The sequence below is a fragment of the Alligator mississippiensis genome, chromosome 1, assembly GCF_030867095.1.
Source record: "Alligator mississippiensis isolate rAllMis1 chromosome 1, rAllMis1, whole genome shotgun sequence".
In the NCBI taxonomy this organism is placed as follows: Eukaryota; Metazoa; Chordata; order Crocodylia; family Alligatoridae; genus Alligator; species Alligator mississippiensis.
In genome coordinates, this window is record NC_081824.1 from 229588871 (window position 1) to 229606217 (window position 17347).

Consider the following 17347-nt stretch of genomic DNA (forward strand, 5'->3'; position numbering starts at 1 on the left):
CCCATAATAAGAAGACAATAACACTTCCCCCACCTATATGCAAAGAGATGGATAAAAAGCTAATTGGTTCACGACACTGGAACCAATGACAAGATACTGCTGTGAGGAAGCTTTTGGGATCTTGTCGCCAAGCTCAATCAAATGCTATCAGAACTAGCTAGTTAGCATGCTGCTTTCTGAATCATATGTTGGAATAAACTAAGAACAACATATCACGAATTATCTCTTTCCTTGGCCTATCTTTGCTTCTGTAACTGTCATTCTTTAAGCCCACCTGACTCAAAACTTTATGAAGAACTAGTAAAAACAAACAAAAAAACCTGATAAAACTATGAATTCAAGAGGGGCAGAATTTTTTTTGGGGGGGGGGGGGAGGGGGAGGCTGTCAATATTTGGGAAGATGCTAAATATAAAATGCTGTGAACCACATCCACCAGAGCTGCACTTAAGGCAACAGTGATTAAAATGAGAAAGCTGTTATATCCCACACCCCTGCTTCCTGTTGCTTATAATCCTCTCAAATCAAACATAACTCAGGTTGGTATTTTTCATGGCTGATCTCAGCCTCCAGGTGGTGTTTTTTTTTTTCCCAACTCTGAATTGAGTCAGCTATTCTGTATATTCAAATTATGCATATATGAAAACAGATTTCATATCTGAAAAATATTTTCAGATGTAGTTTTTGCAGTTCAGTGATTAAATTGTGTGTTTTCATTGCATTAAGCACATTTATACCAACGGGTATCAGTGAAGAATCTGATTTCCCAACTCTGAAACGCTGAAGTTTAAAAGCAGCTTACATTTTTATAAGGTGCTTGACCAGTATATTGATATTTGTTGCTGTGATTATTTCAATGTGTTGGGTTGATGTCAATACTCTGTCTTCTACTTTAAATGGAAGTACATAGTGCTAGTTTTCCAATGTGAACATAAACCCAGACCTGGACTCATTTAAAGGAACATATACTAATATAAATTAATTTAGGGCCATTCATTGCAGTCTTTATACCATAAACTGCAAAAAATGCAGTGCTGCCAACACTGACTCCTCAGCATTGTTGTTTTTTTTTTTAAAGCCACAGCTCCTGGAATTGTGTGATCACAATCTCAGGCTCTCAAGAAAAAAAACGGAAGTTTCCTGCCTCCATGACACAAGTGAAAGTTAGAAAACATAAACCCTGGTAGCTCAAAAAAAGAAAACAAATGAAAAGGAACAAGGACCCAGAATGTACTAGTTAAAAATTCTTATTATTTTTAAATGAAATTCATGATATTTTGGGTCCTGAGCCTTTTCATTTTTTGTGTGCGGTTTTTTCACACTTATCATTCATAGTCCTGAGAATGGAAAAACAAGCTCTTCATGAATTTACTCAAATATCTAACAAACTCTTTTTCCTGTAACCGCTTTTTTCCCCCCAAAAACCCCAAATATTTCAATGCAAAAAAAACCTTCCATTAAAAAAACTGATACTGGTATCTCTTTGACATGATTCAATCCAAAAGTGTAAGGATTTTCTTCTGACACTGTACAACAAAGAGTAGGAAAGAGCACCAATCAGAAATGATACTTTGGAAGCAGGAGAACAATAGGGCCTCAGCCTCTGTGTTGCTGGGCTGAACTGCCTTTCCACGAGAGAAGCATTTGTTAGCCTGCTTCATCTGCTATAGGGCAGCCCTACATGCAGGACTTGCACAGGTTTAACAAATGGTGTGCTGCCGCCCTGTTATTTTTTAGCTTTGCCTTGGTCCTAGATAGTGACCTAACTCTTGGCTTTGTGTAAGGGGAAGCATGTAATTGCCCTGCCCAGGAGGAGCCCTGCATAGGAATTGTGGGAATTATAATTCCTTCCCTGCTTGCTCGCACTCCTGCAGGGAAGTTAATTATGATGCCATTCACTTCCCCCCTCACACTGGTGCAGCTCTGCCGGCTGGCTCCCTGCCCCTGTTTTGCCCCTCCTCATATTTTTGCCTAGGGATGTGGAGTCATGGCCTCTGGAAGCCTGCTTTCACACCTGCATCTGGACACACAAGTGGGGAAGGTTATGCCGATGGGGGGAGGCAGGATTTAGACCTCCATCCACTTTTGCCTGTGTGGCTCTGGAAAATTAACCAACAATTCTGTTCACTTTTCATTTTGCCATTTCCTGAACAAAACATCCTTACTCATGTGCATACCAAGCTAGAATGGCTTCTGACTAAAAACTAAATTGTAAATTACAAGATTATACCCATGGGAAACAAAAAAAGGAGTTGGATACATTTATTTGGATAGGGAAATATGAATAATGAGAACAGCTGCACTTAGAATAAGTAGGATAAAGCATCAGGGATAAACACCTTCCCACTTCAGAGCACAAACCTCATGCTGGGGATGGGTTGTGGTGTTAGGAAACTGCTTCCCCTCTGGGCAAGTTTTTCCATAATAGCCCACTATGGGATTTTTTGCACTTTTCTTTTTGAAGCAGCTGATAATGCCCATTCTCAGAGACAGGATTCTGAATGAGTTTGCCCACTTGTCGGATTCTGTCTGGCAGCCCCTGTGTTCCTAGAAACTCCTGATATCCACTCTGTGCAAGGTAATGAGTCAGAATAAAGGACCAGGGACCTACTTCATAAAATAATTAAAAAAATATAATTTTGGAGCGTGGATTATAATGATTAGTTTTGCATTCAGGTGATAAGAACTGATGTTAGAATCTGTTCTGTTGTACGGCTCAAACACTGAGAGCACTTCCCAGAAAAATAACTGGTGTGCTCTGCCTCAAATGGATTTTCCATGAACTACAGGGTTAATGCCACTTTCAGTGCTACAGTACAATAGAACTGAGACACAGTTCTCTTATATCTTACAAATAAGTAGACATAATGCTCATTATTCTTCCAGTATTTAATGAAAAATATATTTCTTCAGGTCTCAAACAAGTTGAAATCACTTCTGAAATCTAGTTCTAGGGATTGTTGTGCAGGTAAGTGAATTATATTTGTGTTTCCATGGTGACTGCTAATGTAAAATAATTAAGTAGGAAAAATAATGAGGAGAAAACTACTTCCTCTTTTAAGGATTAGGGTCTTATAAATTGATTCAACCTAGCTATTTTTAGTGCATGTAGCCTTTGCAAAGAATAGTAGAAAATTGTGAGCCGATTAAATTGTATTAAAAGGTCTCTCTGCATTGATCAAGAGACTGTCTTTACCAGTTGATGAAGTGAAAATTAAAAAATTGTCTTTTTTTCAACTTGTGTGCTCACTAATATATAAATATGTAAAAGTTCGATGCTTGGCCTCAATTGCTTTTATGTGACAAGACTCAGTTTTTCAGAAATCAGAAAGTTTAATTTATACCATGTTTGAAGTCTCCGAAATACAAGACAAACAAGACCTACAAGAACCCCTTTTTGGAACCTAACTGGAATAAAATTTGTGGCTCAGAAACCTTGCCAGTGGGAATATCGCAGAACAGAGATCATCAGTCATATTTGCACTAAAATGCTATTCTGAATAAGAAGGCTTGTTTATGGTTAAGGTGCTAAACTAAGACTCAGAAGATGTGGGTTCAGTCCCCAGCTCTGTCAGACTTCCTGTGTGACCATGAACAAGACACCCAGGGCCCCTCTAGACACGCAAGAAAAGGCTTGATGGGATCTAATATACGATCCACCCAATTGTGCCTCCTGCCAAGCCATATGTGCATGGCAGGAGGCACGATTGTGGGATTGCGCTGCTGCAATTTCCAAGCCATGGGGGTACTCCACTGGGATCTCCCCAGCCTCAAGGGTGCATGGGGCACCCCTGCAGCTGGGAGATCGTAACAGCTGTGGTCTCCCAGTCCTGGAGGTGTGTGGAGCACCCCCATGGCTGGAAGATTGCAGTTGCTGTGATCTCCCAGCTGCGGGGTGCCCTACTTATCCCCAGGGCTGGGAGATTGCAGTCTCATGCCATAGCTGCCAGGGCTGATAGTTTGCTCAGCTGCAGGACTACCAGCCCCAGATGCGCATGGTACAACCCTGGGGCTGGGAGCCCAGTCAACTGATGAGGCTCTCAGCAGCAGGGGCAGACCTTGCTATGCATGCAAATTAAAGCTGGATACTATAGCAACAGGATAGCAACCAGCTATAAAGTTAGTACACATTTTATAGAGGTCTAACTTTATAGCTGGTTAGACCTTTTTATGTTGTGACAGGCACTTTGCGCATGTAGCTGTTCTCAGTTAATTGCACAATTAATCAGTTAATAGTGTAATAACTGTAATGTGTAGAAGGGGCCTCAATCTCATATGCCTCAGTTCTTCACTTGTAAATTGGACATAACACTACAACTTTTTTGGCTGTTTATGTTGTAAGCTATTCAGGAATGGAACTGCCTCTTCTTTTATGCACAGTGCCTATCACAAGTAGGCATGACAACAGTCAGGGCTGCTAGACACTAGTACAATATAAATTAATGTATTAATGATAATACTTGCAAGAGTTATAAATAATACAATTACAGGGGTTAGTAATTAACAACATAGGAAAAGAGATAGGACGATGAGTGACATCTAAAAGGTATATTTTCAACTGAGCTTTGATATGGCACAGAGACTCTGAAAGGTGCTGGGGAGAAAGAGTTGACATTGAGAATGGACATTGTATGGAACATCAGAAAAAAGTATGAGGGAAGCCAAAAGAAAAGAATGGGAATGGAAAAGGGAGCTGTCCTCTCCATTGCGTGTATTAATGCAATATTTTTCATAAAGGTCTTTATCTTTTTCTTTCCAATGCCATATTGATTTCTCTACTTGTGATGTCCAGACTTGCTATAGCAGACAAAGAAACCCTTAACTTCATTTTAGCAGGCAGTCATTAAAGCTGAAATGTTTTCCAACTATTTTGTTTCAATATGTAGTTCCTATAATGAGAATTCTGCTGTAATGACTCTATCCCCTGATATTTTGAAACTTAAAAAAATGCATTCATGCAGAAAACAATACTTTCCAGAAAGTAACACTGTAAAGTGATAAAAAATATGTTCTTAAAGAGTGCTTCAAAATGCAGTGACATCAAGCAAGGTAAGTATAAGATTAGGCCTCTATCATATTAAAAGACTACACTGTAAGAAAACATTATTGTTTCCTTACATTATGTCAAGACAATCATAGGATAAGCTCTGCTTTTCTCTGCCCACTGAATACAGTTAATTTATTACGTATCTTTGTTCTTTTCACTTGAATTCTGATCACCAATCCCATTACATTAGGACTGCTACCAACATTTGACAGGCTATGTGTACATGGTAAACTTACTGGGCCTCAAGTAAGCCACTGTGCCATTCTCTCTCACTGGTCCAGAAATTGCAGTATTTAGACCTGGAGCAGCAATGGTTCTAGGTATTGTGAACCATTAAAACTAGAAATGAGTAGCAACTCTTTTAGTGGAGAATATAAATTCACTAGATCTGAAGTAGCAATGGCCTTTAGTCTTGGAAAGTCACAAGATAATGAGCACTAAAAATCTCAGCTTTCTAAGTCCAAGTTGGACAACACTAACTATTAAAAATAATAGCATTGATTTTTTTCTTCCACTCTGCAAGTACAGTAGGTTTACTTCTGGGTCAGAAAACTTACAATATAACTAGAGCCATTAGCGTTGCAGTTTTACTCCTGAAAAATACCCTCAACTATGCTGGCTGCTTATACTCCCAAATGACTTTGGCAGGCAGAGATTGGTGCAGCCCAGCATGTTTTGTGTAGCTCTTTTTCCTCAGCTCTCCATTCAGAGATACTGAGTGGGGGTTGAACCTAGTTCTGGAAACAAAAACAGTGGGGGGCAGCCTTGTTGGCAGATGTATCACAAATTAGCCCTGCACCCTCATCAAGTGCAGCTCTGATTCCCCTTCTCCTGCTCCATCTGCTACTCTGCTTTCTGCTCTCAGCCCTATGCTCCCTGCCTTACCTGCTGCTCGGGTTTCTTCTTCCTTCCCTGTGCCCTGTCTGATTTGCTGCTTTCTGCCCTATTTGCAACTGTGCTGTCTGTCTACTTTCTGATCTCCTGTGTCACACACAAAGGCTGCCTGTGCCACTTGTGGCATCTGTGCCACAGGTTGGTCACCCCTGAACTAAAGCCACATAGAGGTAAACTAAAGGAAGAGTTTTCATCTTTGTTTCTGCTACTGTTTATCTAGCTAAAGATGGCAATGCGCACTGACAATTCCAAAGGTTAATAAAGCACAGATATAAACAGAAGGAACGTAAACATCATTTCTGCTGTCTTTGCAACCAAACTTAAGAATTATGTTCACAGAGGATATAAAACACAATTGCAGCTAAACTGTTCTAACGTGGTTTGGTTGGCCAATGCTGATGAACCCAAACCATGCTCTAGTCTAGGCTCTCAGCTTTAATTTACTATATCAGAACACTAACTTCAAATCCACTGGAATTCTTATAGCATTATTCCCTAGATTCTGAGAGCGTATGGCTTTACAGACATATTGTAAGTACTGCTTTACAAGGAGGTGTTTAGCACCTGAGGTACAGGATATCTTTTCATTCTAAAATGTACATATTTTACTTCTATCCATAGCCAGGCTTGCAGAGAAGGCTTTCATTTTTCAAGGTACAATTTTGTAACTGCAAACTTTTATATTAGCACTTCTTGAATGGAAGAATCAATTCATTATTACAGATAGGCCTATCCCTGTACACCCACAGATCAAACAGTGGTAGATTTATCTACTAATTATTTGAATCCCCAATTCAAATGTAGGCAACAAATGAGGTGCAAAATGGCATCTAAAGAAACATATGCTGGGTTGAATCCTAATTAAAGAATGAAGCCTTTCAAACAAAAAGGAGCCCATGCTCCTTGCTATAGTAAAATCAACAAAAACTAGCATCTTACCAAAAAATCAGCGTTTCCAGGAAGGAGATTCCAACATTCGATGCCCCCACTACTACAATTCTTGCATTGACAGTTACTTTCGGTTCTAACGTCAGTTTTCGATTTATATGGTTCAAAGCGTAGCTTAACTGGAACATAAACAGAAGAGACATATATGTACATTAAAAAAAAAACCAGGAAGAACCTGATAGAACCATTAGGACATTAGCAGCGCATTACTTCATTTACTAAAAACTTCTGTTATGGCTCATTGATATGACCAACAAAATGAATTTCCTGGAATCACCACAAACCAAACAGGTACACAAAAATGCTGCCATATCATTTGTTTAATAGGTTGGAGTTAAATGTTCCAGCTTTTCTTGCAGAAGTGGTAATGGTATCTTTGTAAAAAATGATTGAAACAGTGGCTCACCTTCGAAAAGCATGCTAGAGAAGGGAGTGAATGAAGGCTAATGCACAGTATGATGGCTAAAGTGCCATGGTGGGAAGTCAAGAACAGTCGCTTCGAAACCCTCTCTGAGTAAAGAGAAGCGCAGAACTCAGGACCATCAGCTTCCCACAAGACTGCACCAAGCCATTGAGCTATGGGGGCAAAAGACACTCTCTGTTCTTCAGCTTAAGTCTGATGTCACAGGTTGTGGCTGACTCCATGTGCAGGTGTCTAATGATGCTACATGGCCATAAGGGGTGCATGTATGTGTTTAGGCTGCTACTGAAAATGCCCAGTCTGTACTACTATATAGGTTTCACTAGACAACAGAGAGCTGCCAGAAAGGACGAGAGAGAGACAAGAAATTATAGTGCATTAGACAGAACATTTGGCTGTGTGTTGTATGTAGTTTTTAAATTTCCCAGAATCAGTTTTCATCTTGAAGCATTTCACAGTTTGTTTTTGTTGTACCCATACACAAGCCACAGGATATATAACTGTAGATTCATGTGTGCACTGAAGGGAGGAATAGAAAACAGAGCTACTTTTATTGTTTGTCAGACACACTTTTCTTACTGTACATTTCTATACTGTTGCTTACTCAGGAAGCAAATCTAAAGCTTCCAGCAGGTTTCACACTATCATACTTAGGAAACAGAGCAGGTAACAACACAATTCTTTCTAATTCTTACAAGATTTTTAAAGAATTGGAAATTTCTCTCTATTATAGAATATTAGCTGACAAAGTAGTACCTCAACATATTAAGAATTAAGTAAAATATTGACAGAAAGGATACTGTAAAGATGCTGCTTATAACAAAAAGCAGAAGAGTAGAAAAAGTTTGGAGAAACAGTTTGCCTCAGACAAGGAACTTTTATAATATTGGAGAACCAGAGGTAAGATTTCAGTACACTGGATACTCAATTCAGTGAAAACTCCTATTAGGATAAACAGAAATTGTAAACATAACTGCCTCAACTGTCTTAAAGAAAGGAAGAGGAGTTGACCATTCACATCCTAGTAGTACTGTATACCAAAAAATGTTAAAAAGTGGCAGAGTTAAATGTGTGCATTTGCTTGTCAATTTTTTTCTGTTTTTTTTACTGCCAGATAAATGTTCTTCTAGTTGTACTTTTTTGCGGTGCAATGATGACATCCAGTGGCCAGCTGGATTAATCTCAATTATGCGATTTCTCCAAGAACATTCCAGAAGCTATCCTAGGAAATTTTGTATTCTGTAGTAATTTCTTCAATTCTAATTAGAAGTCAAATGTGAAAAGTCTTCATTTGATCTCTCACTCTTTAGCTGCTACCAGTTCGTAGAGACATTGAATCAATCATAGAAAATTAGGGTTGGAAGGGACCTCGGGAAGTCATCTAGACTGTCGCAGAGCACTGAGGTGCCCTGCTCCCAGAGGGCGGAAACTGCTAGAGAAAGAGCCCTAGCAGGGAATAAGAAGCACAGCTGTGGGTTGCCCGGGGCAACCAGGAGATCAGCTGACTGGAAGGGGCAGGGCCTGGCCCTCATAAAGCCCAGGGGCTGAGGCCAGGCTGGCAGTTCCCTGCCAGCAGCCAGAGAGGCAGGAGCTCCGGGAGCAATGAGGCGAGGAGAAGCCTGACTGCAGGTACCGCTAGCAGAGTAAAGGGGAGCAGCTCCAAGATGCCCGAGCAATGTTGTTACAGCCAGGTGGCTTATGTTTAGGTTATAGCCAAGAGGCTCGAGTTTCTGTTTGGTTTTGATGTTATACCAGTGGTTTGGGTGAGGCTATAGGGGTTGGAGGAGGCCTCATAGGGGACCCACAGTAGCGTGGGGATCCCAGCGCCAGTAGAGGCACAGCTTATGGGGTACTTAGACCCCAGCCCCAGAGAGGGGTGTTTGGGAAGCCCCTAATGTGGGCGTGGCAAGCTCCAGAGAGGGGGCAGCACTTAAGAAGGCCCTAGAAGAGAGGGCGACGGCACAGAGAAGGCCCTAGAGGAGAGGGCGATGGCACAGAGAAGGCCCGGAGTGGGCGCGGAGAGCCCCAGGAGGGGGTGGCAGTATATGTAGAGAGAGAGAGAGAGTGACAGTCCAACGTCCATTCCAACTGCGAGACTTGGGGCGTGGTATAAGGGGTGGTTGGAGCCACGCGTAGCCCATAAGGCTAGGGTGCCCCGAAGCACCCGTTTGCAGGACAAGACCCACGAGGGGTCCAGGAGTCTACAGGACCAGAAGTTACAATGGACTGCATCCAAGAAGACATGAGGCAGCCTCCCTAATCCATATTAGTTCAAAGACGTGGCAGGCGAGAATCAGAGGGTGCCCTTGGGCCAACTTGGCACAGAGGAAGGGGCCTTAAGGAGATCACGGCCCTCCTATAGGACCCTGCCGTGACATAGACCAACTCTCTGCTCAAAGCAGGACCATCACCAACTAGATCATCAGCTAGACCAACTAGACCAGCCAAGGCTTTGTCTACCCAGATCTTCAAAACCTCCAAGAATGAGGATTCCACCACATCTCTGAGTAACCTGTACCAGTGTTTTACTATCCTCCTAGTGAGAAAGTTCTTCCTAATATCTAACCTAAACTTCCCTTGCTGCAACTTGAGACCATTGTTCCTTGTTCTGTCATCTGCCACCACTGAGAACAGTTTAGCTCCATCCTCTTTCAAAGCCCCCTTCAGGTAGTTGAAGGCTTCTATCAAATCCCGTCTTGTTTCCTATTCTGCAGACTAAATAAGCCCAGTTCTTTCAGTCTTTCCTCATTAATCATATTCCCCAGCCCCCTCACCATTTTTGTTCTCCTCCGCTGGACTCTCTCCAATTTGTCCACATCTTTTCTGTAGTGGGGGGGCCCAAAACTGAACACAGTACTCCAGATGGGGCCTCACCTGGGCTGAGCAGATGGGAATAATCACTTCCTTTGCCCTGCTAGCAACACTCCTACCAATGCAGCCCAGTATGCCGTTAGCCTTCCTTACAACAAGGGCACACTACTGGCTCATATTCAGCTTATTGTCCACTGTAACCCCCATGTCCTTTTCTACTTCCCAGCCAGTTAGCCCCCAGCCTGTACTGATGCATAGCCCTAGTCCTACCCTCCAGTGTATTTACTACTCCCCCCTGCTTGATGTCATCTGCAAACTTGCTAAGGGTGCATTCTATACCATCTTCCAAGTCATTATTGAAGACATTGAACAAAACCAGCCCCAGGACCGACCCCTGAGGCAGTTCACTTGATACCGGCTGCCAACTAGACATCAAGCCATTGATTACTATTTTCCGAACTTGATGATTCAACCAGTTTTCTATTCATCTTACAGTCCATTCACCCAGCCGATACTTCCTTAGCTTGCCTGCAAAAATGTTGTGGGAGACTGTATCAAAAACCTTGCTAAAATCAAGGTATATCACATCCACTGGTCTCCTTGCATCCATAGAGCCAGGAAAACCCACATCCACAGAGCAAGGTATATCACATCTACAGTCTCCTCACATCCACATGTCATGATCAGGAACAGTTGTTTATGAAAAACATGGCAACCCTGTAAAAATTTTGCTTTTCTGGGGATTTTATAAGTTTTAGTATATAATTATAAACAATATAAGTAAGAAATGGTACTATTTAACATACATTGACATTTATGATAGCCAGTAAATGCATTTATAAAGTTTCACCATTTTGGAAGCTTGAAGATGTTTATTTGACAAAAAGTGAACATGCGACAGATTGCAGAAATCATTAATGTGAATGATTTGCTGGACTTACCATCAGAGCTTAGTTTACAAAGTAAAATTTGCAACATACCTTTATGTAGTATGTTAAATTTACACACCTAAATGGAATAGTCTGGGGTCCAACTCTGCAAGTGCTTTACATGGTAATCATACTTTACCTCACTTAGAGTGTTGTATTATTGAAAACTGTATTGAAATAAGACTCTCTCAGTCCCAGCTCTGTGGTTGTGGACCTGAGGATGGGAGATAAGAATCTCCCAGCCCCCACTCCACAATCATGAAATGGGGGCTGGGAGGTCCCTGGTGCTGGGGCAGGGGGACAGTATCCCCACCTGGGCTCCAGTGGCAGAGCCCACCCTGGCAACAGGCAGTTCCTGGGGCCAGGGAGCAATGTCCCAGCCCCTGCCAGGAGACAGCTGTCTCCTGGTCCCGTGTTCCCTGCCAGCCCCTGGAAACTAGAGCTCCTCTTGGCTGGTGCACGGGGCTCGTGCAGGGCCAGTGGCGGCAGGAGCAGACTGCTGCCATGCACAGCAAATTTGCTTCTGCTTCTCTGCACGTGTAGCTGCCTGCCTGGGGTGGGTTTAGTCTAGACTAAATTACTCTAGAGTAAACCAACCCCAGAGCATTTGCACATGTAGATGCACCCCTTCATTATTTGTATTAATACATGCACTATAGTGTAAGATTTTTTATAATCATAAATATGTGAATAGAAATTAGAATTGGTTTTCAAATGGTTTCATCTCTGTTATAAATCCTAAATACCATTTGGATGTTTCAGAGCCCATACCTTTCAACAGTTAAGAACCTTCTGACTTCTAGAAACAACTAGAGAGCAAGGATGAAATCCATACCCCAGTGAAAGGATTGAGAGTTTGCTATCAGTTTCAGTGAGATCATGATTTAATTCAACAGTGGGATAGGCTGAATGTTCCAAACCATGCTTTGTTCTGTTATAGTAGAACAATTCCCTTCAGTTAATATATTATCAGCAGAACTCAGGGAACAAAGTGGGGGTGCCTGGGTATACCATGAATGCTCTGTGTTTTGCAAACATGGACTGAGAGAGATTTTCTGCATGGGAGGATTCTTGATGTAGTAGCAGTTTCCTAAAAAAGCAATGCCTTCTGGGGGAAAATTACTAGCAATGTATTTATTGAAACATGGCTTTTAAACAAAACTAATAAGGCGGTAAAAATCTTATGAGGACTGAAGAAACTTCTGCAAATGTATCTAATTAACCAAACCAATCAGACAGGAATGTCAGTAGCTAATGGGATCAAAACTCCATATGCCTTCCAGCAAGGCCTAAGTTCAACTATTTCCTTCCACTATGGTGCTGTTATTTTCAAAAAATGTAGTCCAACAATGAAATATAAAGCAGTAATACAATTTGCTGGAAAAGAGTGGTATCTAATTTATGAAATGGCTCCTATATCAATGATACAAAGACAACATAGGAGCAGAATATAACTGTTTTTGTTCACCGCACAATAGCCCCAACACCAACAGCTGTCATGCTTCAGAAATCACCTTTCTAACAGCTAAATACACTGCCTCGCCCCAGGGAATAAGGAATTAGGTGGATTGGTCCCATAATACAACCTTATTTTAACAAAATGTCAGACAAATCGCTACATGTGTTCCCCAGAGGAATAATAAGACATCATAATTGATAGGTCAATGGTAAAAGCTAACTTGTTTATTCTATATTCATTTATTAAATACAATACTGGTCATTAACTAATACAGGGCAGAGAACATTTATTGCCATTGTTAGGAAAGGAATATGCTGCTCAGAAAAAATGTATTTTTTTATTATTAGGATGGCTTTTTTGCACTTATTCTTCTACTCTTATCTGTGAACGCTTCTACTGCTGTGCCACCTGTCACATTGCTTCCACCTGGGAGGGCAGAGTGCCTGTCTGCAACTCTGCAACTGCTGACAAAGGTGGCTTTTCTTGATTGAATTACAGGAATTGCTTTTGCATGTGGACAGCCAATTCCATCCACTTAGAGGTCTGCATACTTAACTCCATTAAAAATGCTTACTCAACTTGCAGAGTACTCGAGTGAAAATGCAAATCCCTTCTGTAAATCATGACTTACACTCAGGAACTCATAGCATAATATACTTCAATTATCTCAGAGCAGTCAACTTCTACCACGTGGACCATTTTCCCTCTGTTATAGATAACACTAATTATGATTATAGATTTCATAGATATTAGGGCTGGAAGGGACCTCGGAAGATCATCGAGTCCAGCCCCCCGCCCAAAGGGCAGGAAGTCAGCTGGGGTCATAGGATCCCAGCAAGATAAGCATCCAGTTTCATCTTGAAGGTGTTCAATGAAGGCGCTTGAACAACCTCCGGTGGCAGGCTGTTCCAGACCTTGGGGGCTCGGACAGTAAAGAAATTCTTCCTTATGTCCAGCCTGAAACGATCTTGTAGTACTTTGTGACCATTCGACCTTGTCATCCCTTGGGGTGCTCTGGTGAACAAACGTTCCCCCAGATACTGGTGGTCACCCCTGATAAACTTATAGGTGGCCATCAGATCACCCCTGAGCCTGCGCTTTTCCAGGCTAAAGAGCCCCAGGGCTCTCAGCCTGTCATCATAGGGTCTGCTTCCCTGACCTCTGATCATGCGCGTGGCTCTTCTCTGGACTCTCTCAAGCTTCTCCACATCCTTTTTGAATTGTGGAGCCCAAAACTGGACGCAGTACTCCAGCTGCGGCCTCACTAAGGCCGAGTACAGGGGGAGAATGACGTCCCAGGATTTGCTTGAGAAGCATCTATGGATGCAAGCCAGCGTTTTGGTCGCTTTACTAGCCGCAGCATCGCACTGTAGGCTCATGTTCATCTTGTGGTCAATGATGACCCCCAAGTCTCTTTCTTCCATAGTGCTAGCCAACAGAGCACTGCCGAGCCTATAAGGATGCTGCGGGTTTTTCTTCCCAAGGTGGAGAACCTTGCATTTATCGGCGTTGAACACCATCAGATTCTTGTCCGCCCACTTGCTGAGCCTGTCCAGGTCAGCCTGGATCATCCGCCTGTCTTCTGGTGTGGATGCTTTGCCCCAAAGTTTGGTGTCATCTGCGAACTTGGCCAGTCCGCTTCTGACTCCAGTGTCCACATCATTAATGAAGATGTTGAACAGTATGGGTCCAAGGACAGAGCCCTGGGGGACCCCACTGGTCACAGGACACCACGATGAGTGACTTCCATCAATTACTACCCTCTGGGTCCGACCCCGGAGCCAATTTTCCAGCCAGTGGATCATGGAGGACCCAAGGCGACAATTGGCAAAAATATGAAAATATCCATAAAGTTTAATATCCATAAAATTATGAAAATATCCATAAAGAAAGGTGGTGGAACTTCCATCCCTGGAAGTTTTTAAGTTCAGGTTAGACAAAAATCTGTCTGTGGTGGTTCAAAAAAGGATGGTCCTGCTTTCAGCAGGGGTTTAGACTAGGTGACCTCCTGAGTTCCCTTCCAACTTTAACAGATTTCTGATTCTATTATTTATATTTGCCTTCAGCTTTCCTAACAAAGCCACCTTGCCTCTTGATAACACATTTTTACAGGTGAGTGCCCCAGAAAATACATTACTTGCCCACTGTACAGGCAAAATCCCACACTTGTGCAAACTGGATAAATGCCTAAATAACTATGCACCCTTGAGAACATGAGGGCTTTGGAAGCAAAGACTCAGAGGAGAGGGTTGGGTTGTTTTTTTTTTTTTTCAGGTGCACTGTGGTTTGGTCCTATTTTTAAAAAATGACCTATGATTTATTTAGAAGATTTCTAAAATGCTCAATATTTCTCTACTTTAAGAATACTTATTTGAGACCAAATTACCTCTAAATTGAAATAGACCAGAACTGAAAATATTTAAAAATTGTAAATGACTTTAGATCTAAGCTTGTACACAAATAAAAACATAAGTATTTGGAGGGATTCTTCTAATACTTTGCTAACCAGAAACCACAGGCCATTTTAAACTGGATACTATAGCATTATAAAACAATGGAATAGGACAGAGGCTGTCACCGTACAGCCTGTGGGCCACATTCAACCCACAGAGCCATTAGATCAGCTCATGGAGCTGCAGGGCTTTGCCTGTGCCCAAGCCGACACTGGGTTTGAACAGTGAAGAGCTACACTGGTGATTGAGAGCTAGAAGCTGAGCCCATGCTGCTGCTGCTTCTTTCACCCTCCTCCCCATTCCCCCAAGGCTGCAGTACAGGTATACCTTCCACCTGGTAGGGAGCACTGCTGGGGCTGGGGAGCTGAAAGCTGTGCTTCCACTGCTGCTACTACCACTTCTCTCTGCAGCTCTCCTCCCTCCTTCTCCTTCTCTAAGGCTATGGTACAAGGGTGGTTTCCAGCCAGAGTGGAGCTGCACCATGGCTAAGTCATATGGGGCATTCATGTGGGAGGGAGAAGTGGCAGCAGCATGGAAACAGCTTTCAGCTCCCCTATCCTGGTGCAGCCACCCTCCAGGTAGGAGCTGTGCTTGCACCGCAGCAGGGAGCGGGAGTTGAGAGAGACAGCAGTGGTGCAGGTGCAGCTCCCAGTTACATGGCTCCAGCACAGGTGCAAGAAAAGTCCCCTCCAACTGCTGATATGCTGCCAAAGCCACCTGGCCCTCAATAGACTGGGGTTGGGTTGTGAAACCCATAGCTTGATAAAGGTTCCCAGCCCTTGGAATAGGTAGTTGTTAGTGGTTCACAGTCACTAGAATTCTTCAAGAAATTAGCTATATCAAAACTTAGAGGTAGGGCTTGATCTTGCAAAGCACTGAGCACTTACAACCAACTGAAAGCATCTGTTTAATTTTAAGCGTGCACTAGTTTCATTGGAGTGGGATTGCTCATGTGCTTGCTTCAAATTAAACATATGTTTGAGTCCTTATTTTATAGAAGGCAATGTAGATTTGCACCTTATAGACTAACCATATATACATATAGCACAAGCTTTCATGAGCTGAAGCTTGCTTCATTAGATGCTGTGAAAAAAGGTGCAGAAAGCAGAGTTTTTCTGCTTTTCCCTTGATCTAGGTGTTCCGCACCTTAACGAAATCCTGTAGAACTGCAGGAGGCTGCACTAAGAAACCTAAGAGAACTTTCCCAGCATGATTATCCAATAATCTGTGCTTCTTCATCAGTCTCAAAAGGCTTTTGTTTTAATTTACCATGTGTTCCTGAGGAATATGAAAAACATCCACTGTTATACAGGACATACATCATTTGAACCCTGCTATTGCAAAACCAAGTGAGGGAGTACAAAATGATTAATATCCCTGCTTCTAAAGTCCTGCTGAGGTCAACAAAGATAGTACACAAACAAGAACGTGAATAAACAGAGCTATTTTAATTTCAAGCCCCATTTGAATCGTAAAAAATGAAAAAAAAAAAAAACAACAAACCACCCAATTTTTACTAAGGAGTTATACACAAGAACTTCTGTAAGATACAAGTTTAAACAAAAATATGTCAGTGGAGGTTTGTTCTTTTTTTCTCTTAAAAGTCACATTAGGAAGAATCTGTAAGTGTTCCTTTCAAAGGCTCTGTCCTGGACTACATGGTTCTATACATATATTCCTTGAAAGGAACTGAAAATAAAATCATTTGGATATACACAGAAACAGCATGAATATACTATTTTATTCTTTATAAAACAATAATTATTTACCATAGTAACTGTGGCTCTATGAGACTGTAGCCTGTACAGTTAATAATACCTACCTCTTCTATAGCGCTTTCATCCATAGACCTCAAAGCATTTTACAAATGAGGCAGTATCATTATACCAGTCTTACAGATGGGGAAATGGAATACTTGTTTTAGCAAAAACACTGCTCCTCAAGAATTTTTTGGAAAGCATTGTTCACCAGGCCTGCACACGCACCCGGCCTCTGTCTTCAGGTCCCATTCCCCTTTCAGCTATTACACCTTGCCTTTTACTAAACCAGGGATTTGTTGTAAGATTCCACAATAAAGGAAGGAGGTTAAGCTGTGGAACTATATAGCCAATAACTCTGAGGAAAAAATGTTGGTAAATAACCATCCTTGCTTTCTCTGAAACAAAAAAAATCTGAGGAGCATCTTATTATAATGCTGGAACAAAAACTACAAGACTTTTGTCCCAAACAGAATATAAGAGGCTATGTCCTAAACCTGAGTGAAAATGTGGACAGAACTCTAGGACATAGCTCTATCAACACTTATGAGACAGAAATTGTAGCCACCTTAGATCTGGTGAGATTATTCATTCGCTGAATGCTGATGCTCATTGGGATTCTGATGCCAG

The 17347-nt window shown here is 41.9% G+C and overlaps 1 protein-coding gene across 2 annotated transcripts in view; it reads right to left on the reverse strand.

The window, feature by feature from the left end:
* The window catches only part of CFAP61 (cilia and flagella associated protein 61), a 241240-nt gene that overhangs the window by 113517 nt on the left and 110376 nt on the right, over positions 1-17347 (reverse strand). For both annotated transcript variants that reach the window (XM_019491015.1, XM_019491016.1), the window contains one exon: positions 6879-7006. In XM_019491015.1, the coding sequence (XP_019346560.1) occupies positions 6879-7006 (128 nt within the window). The remainder of the gene's footprint in view (positions 1-6878; positions 7007-17347) is intronic.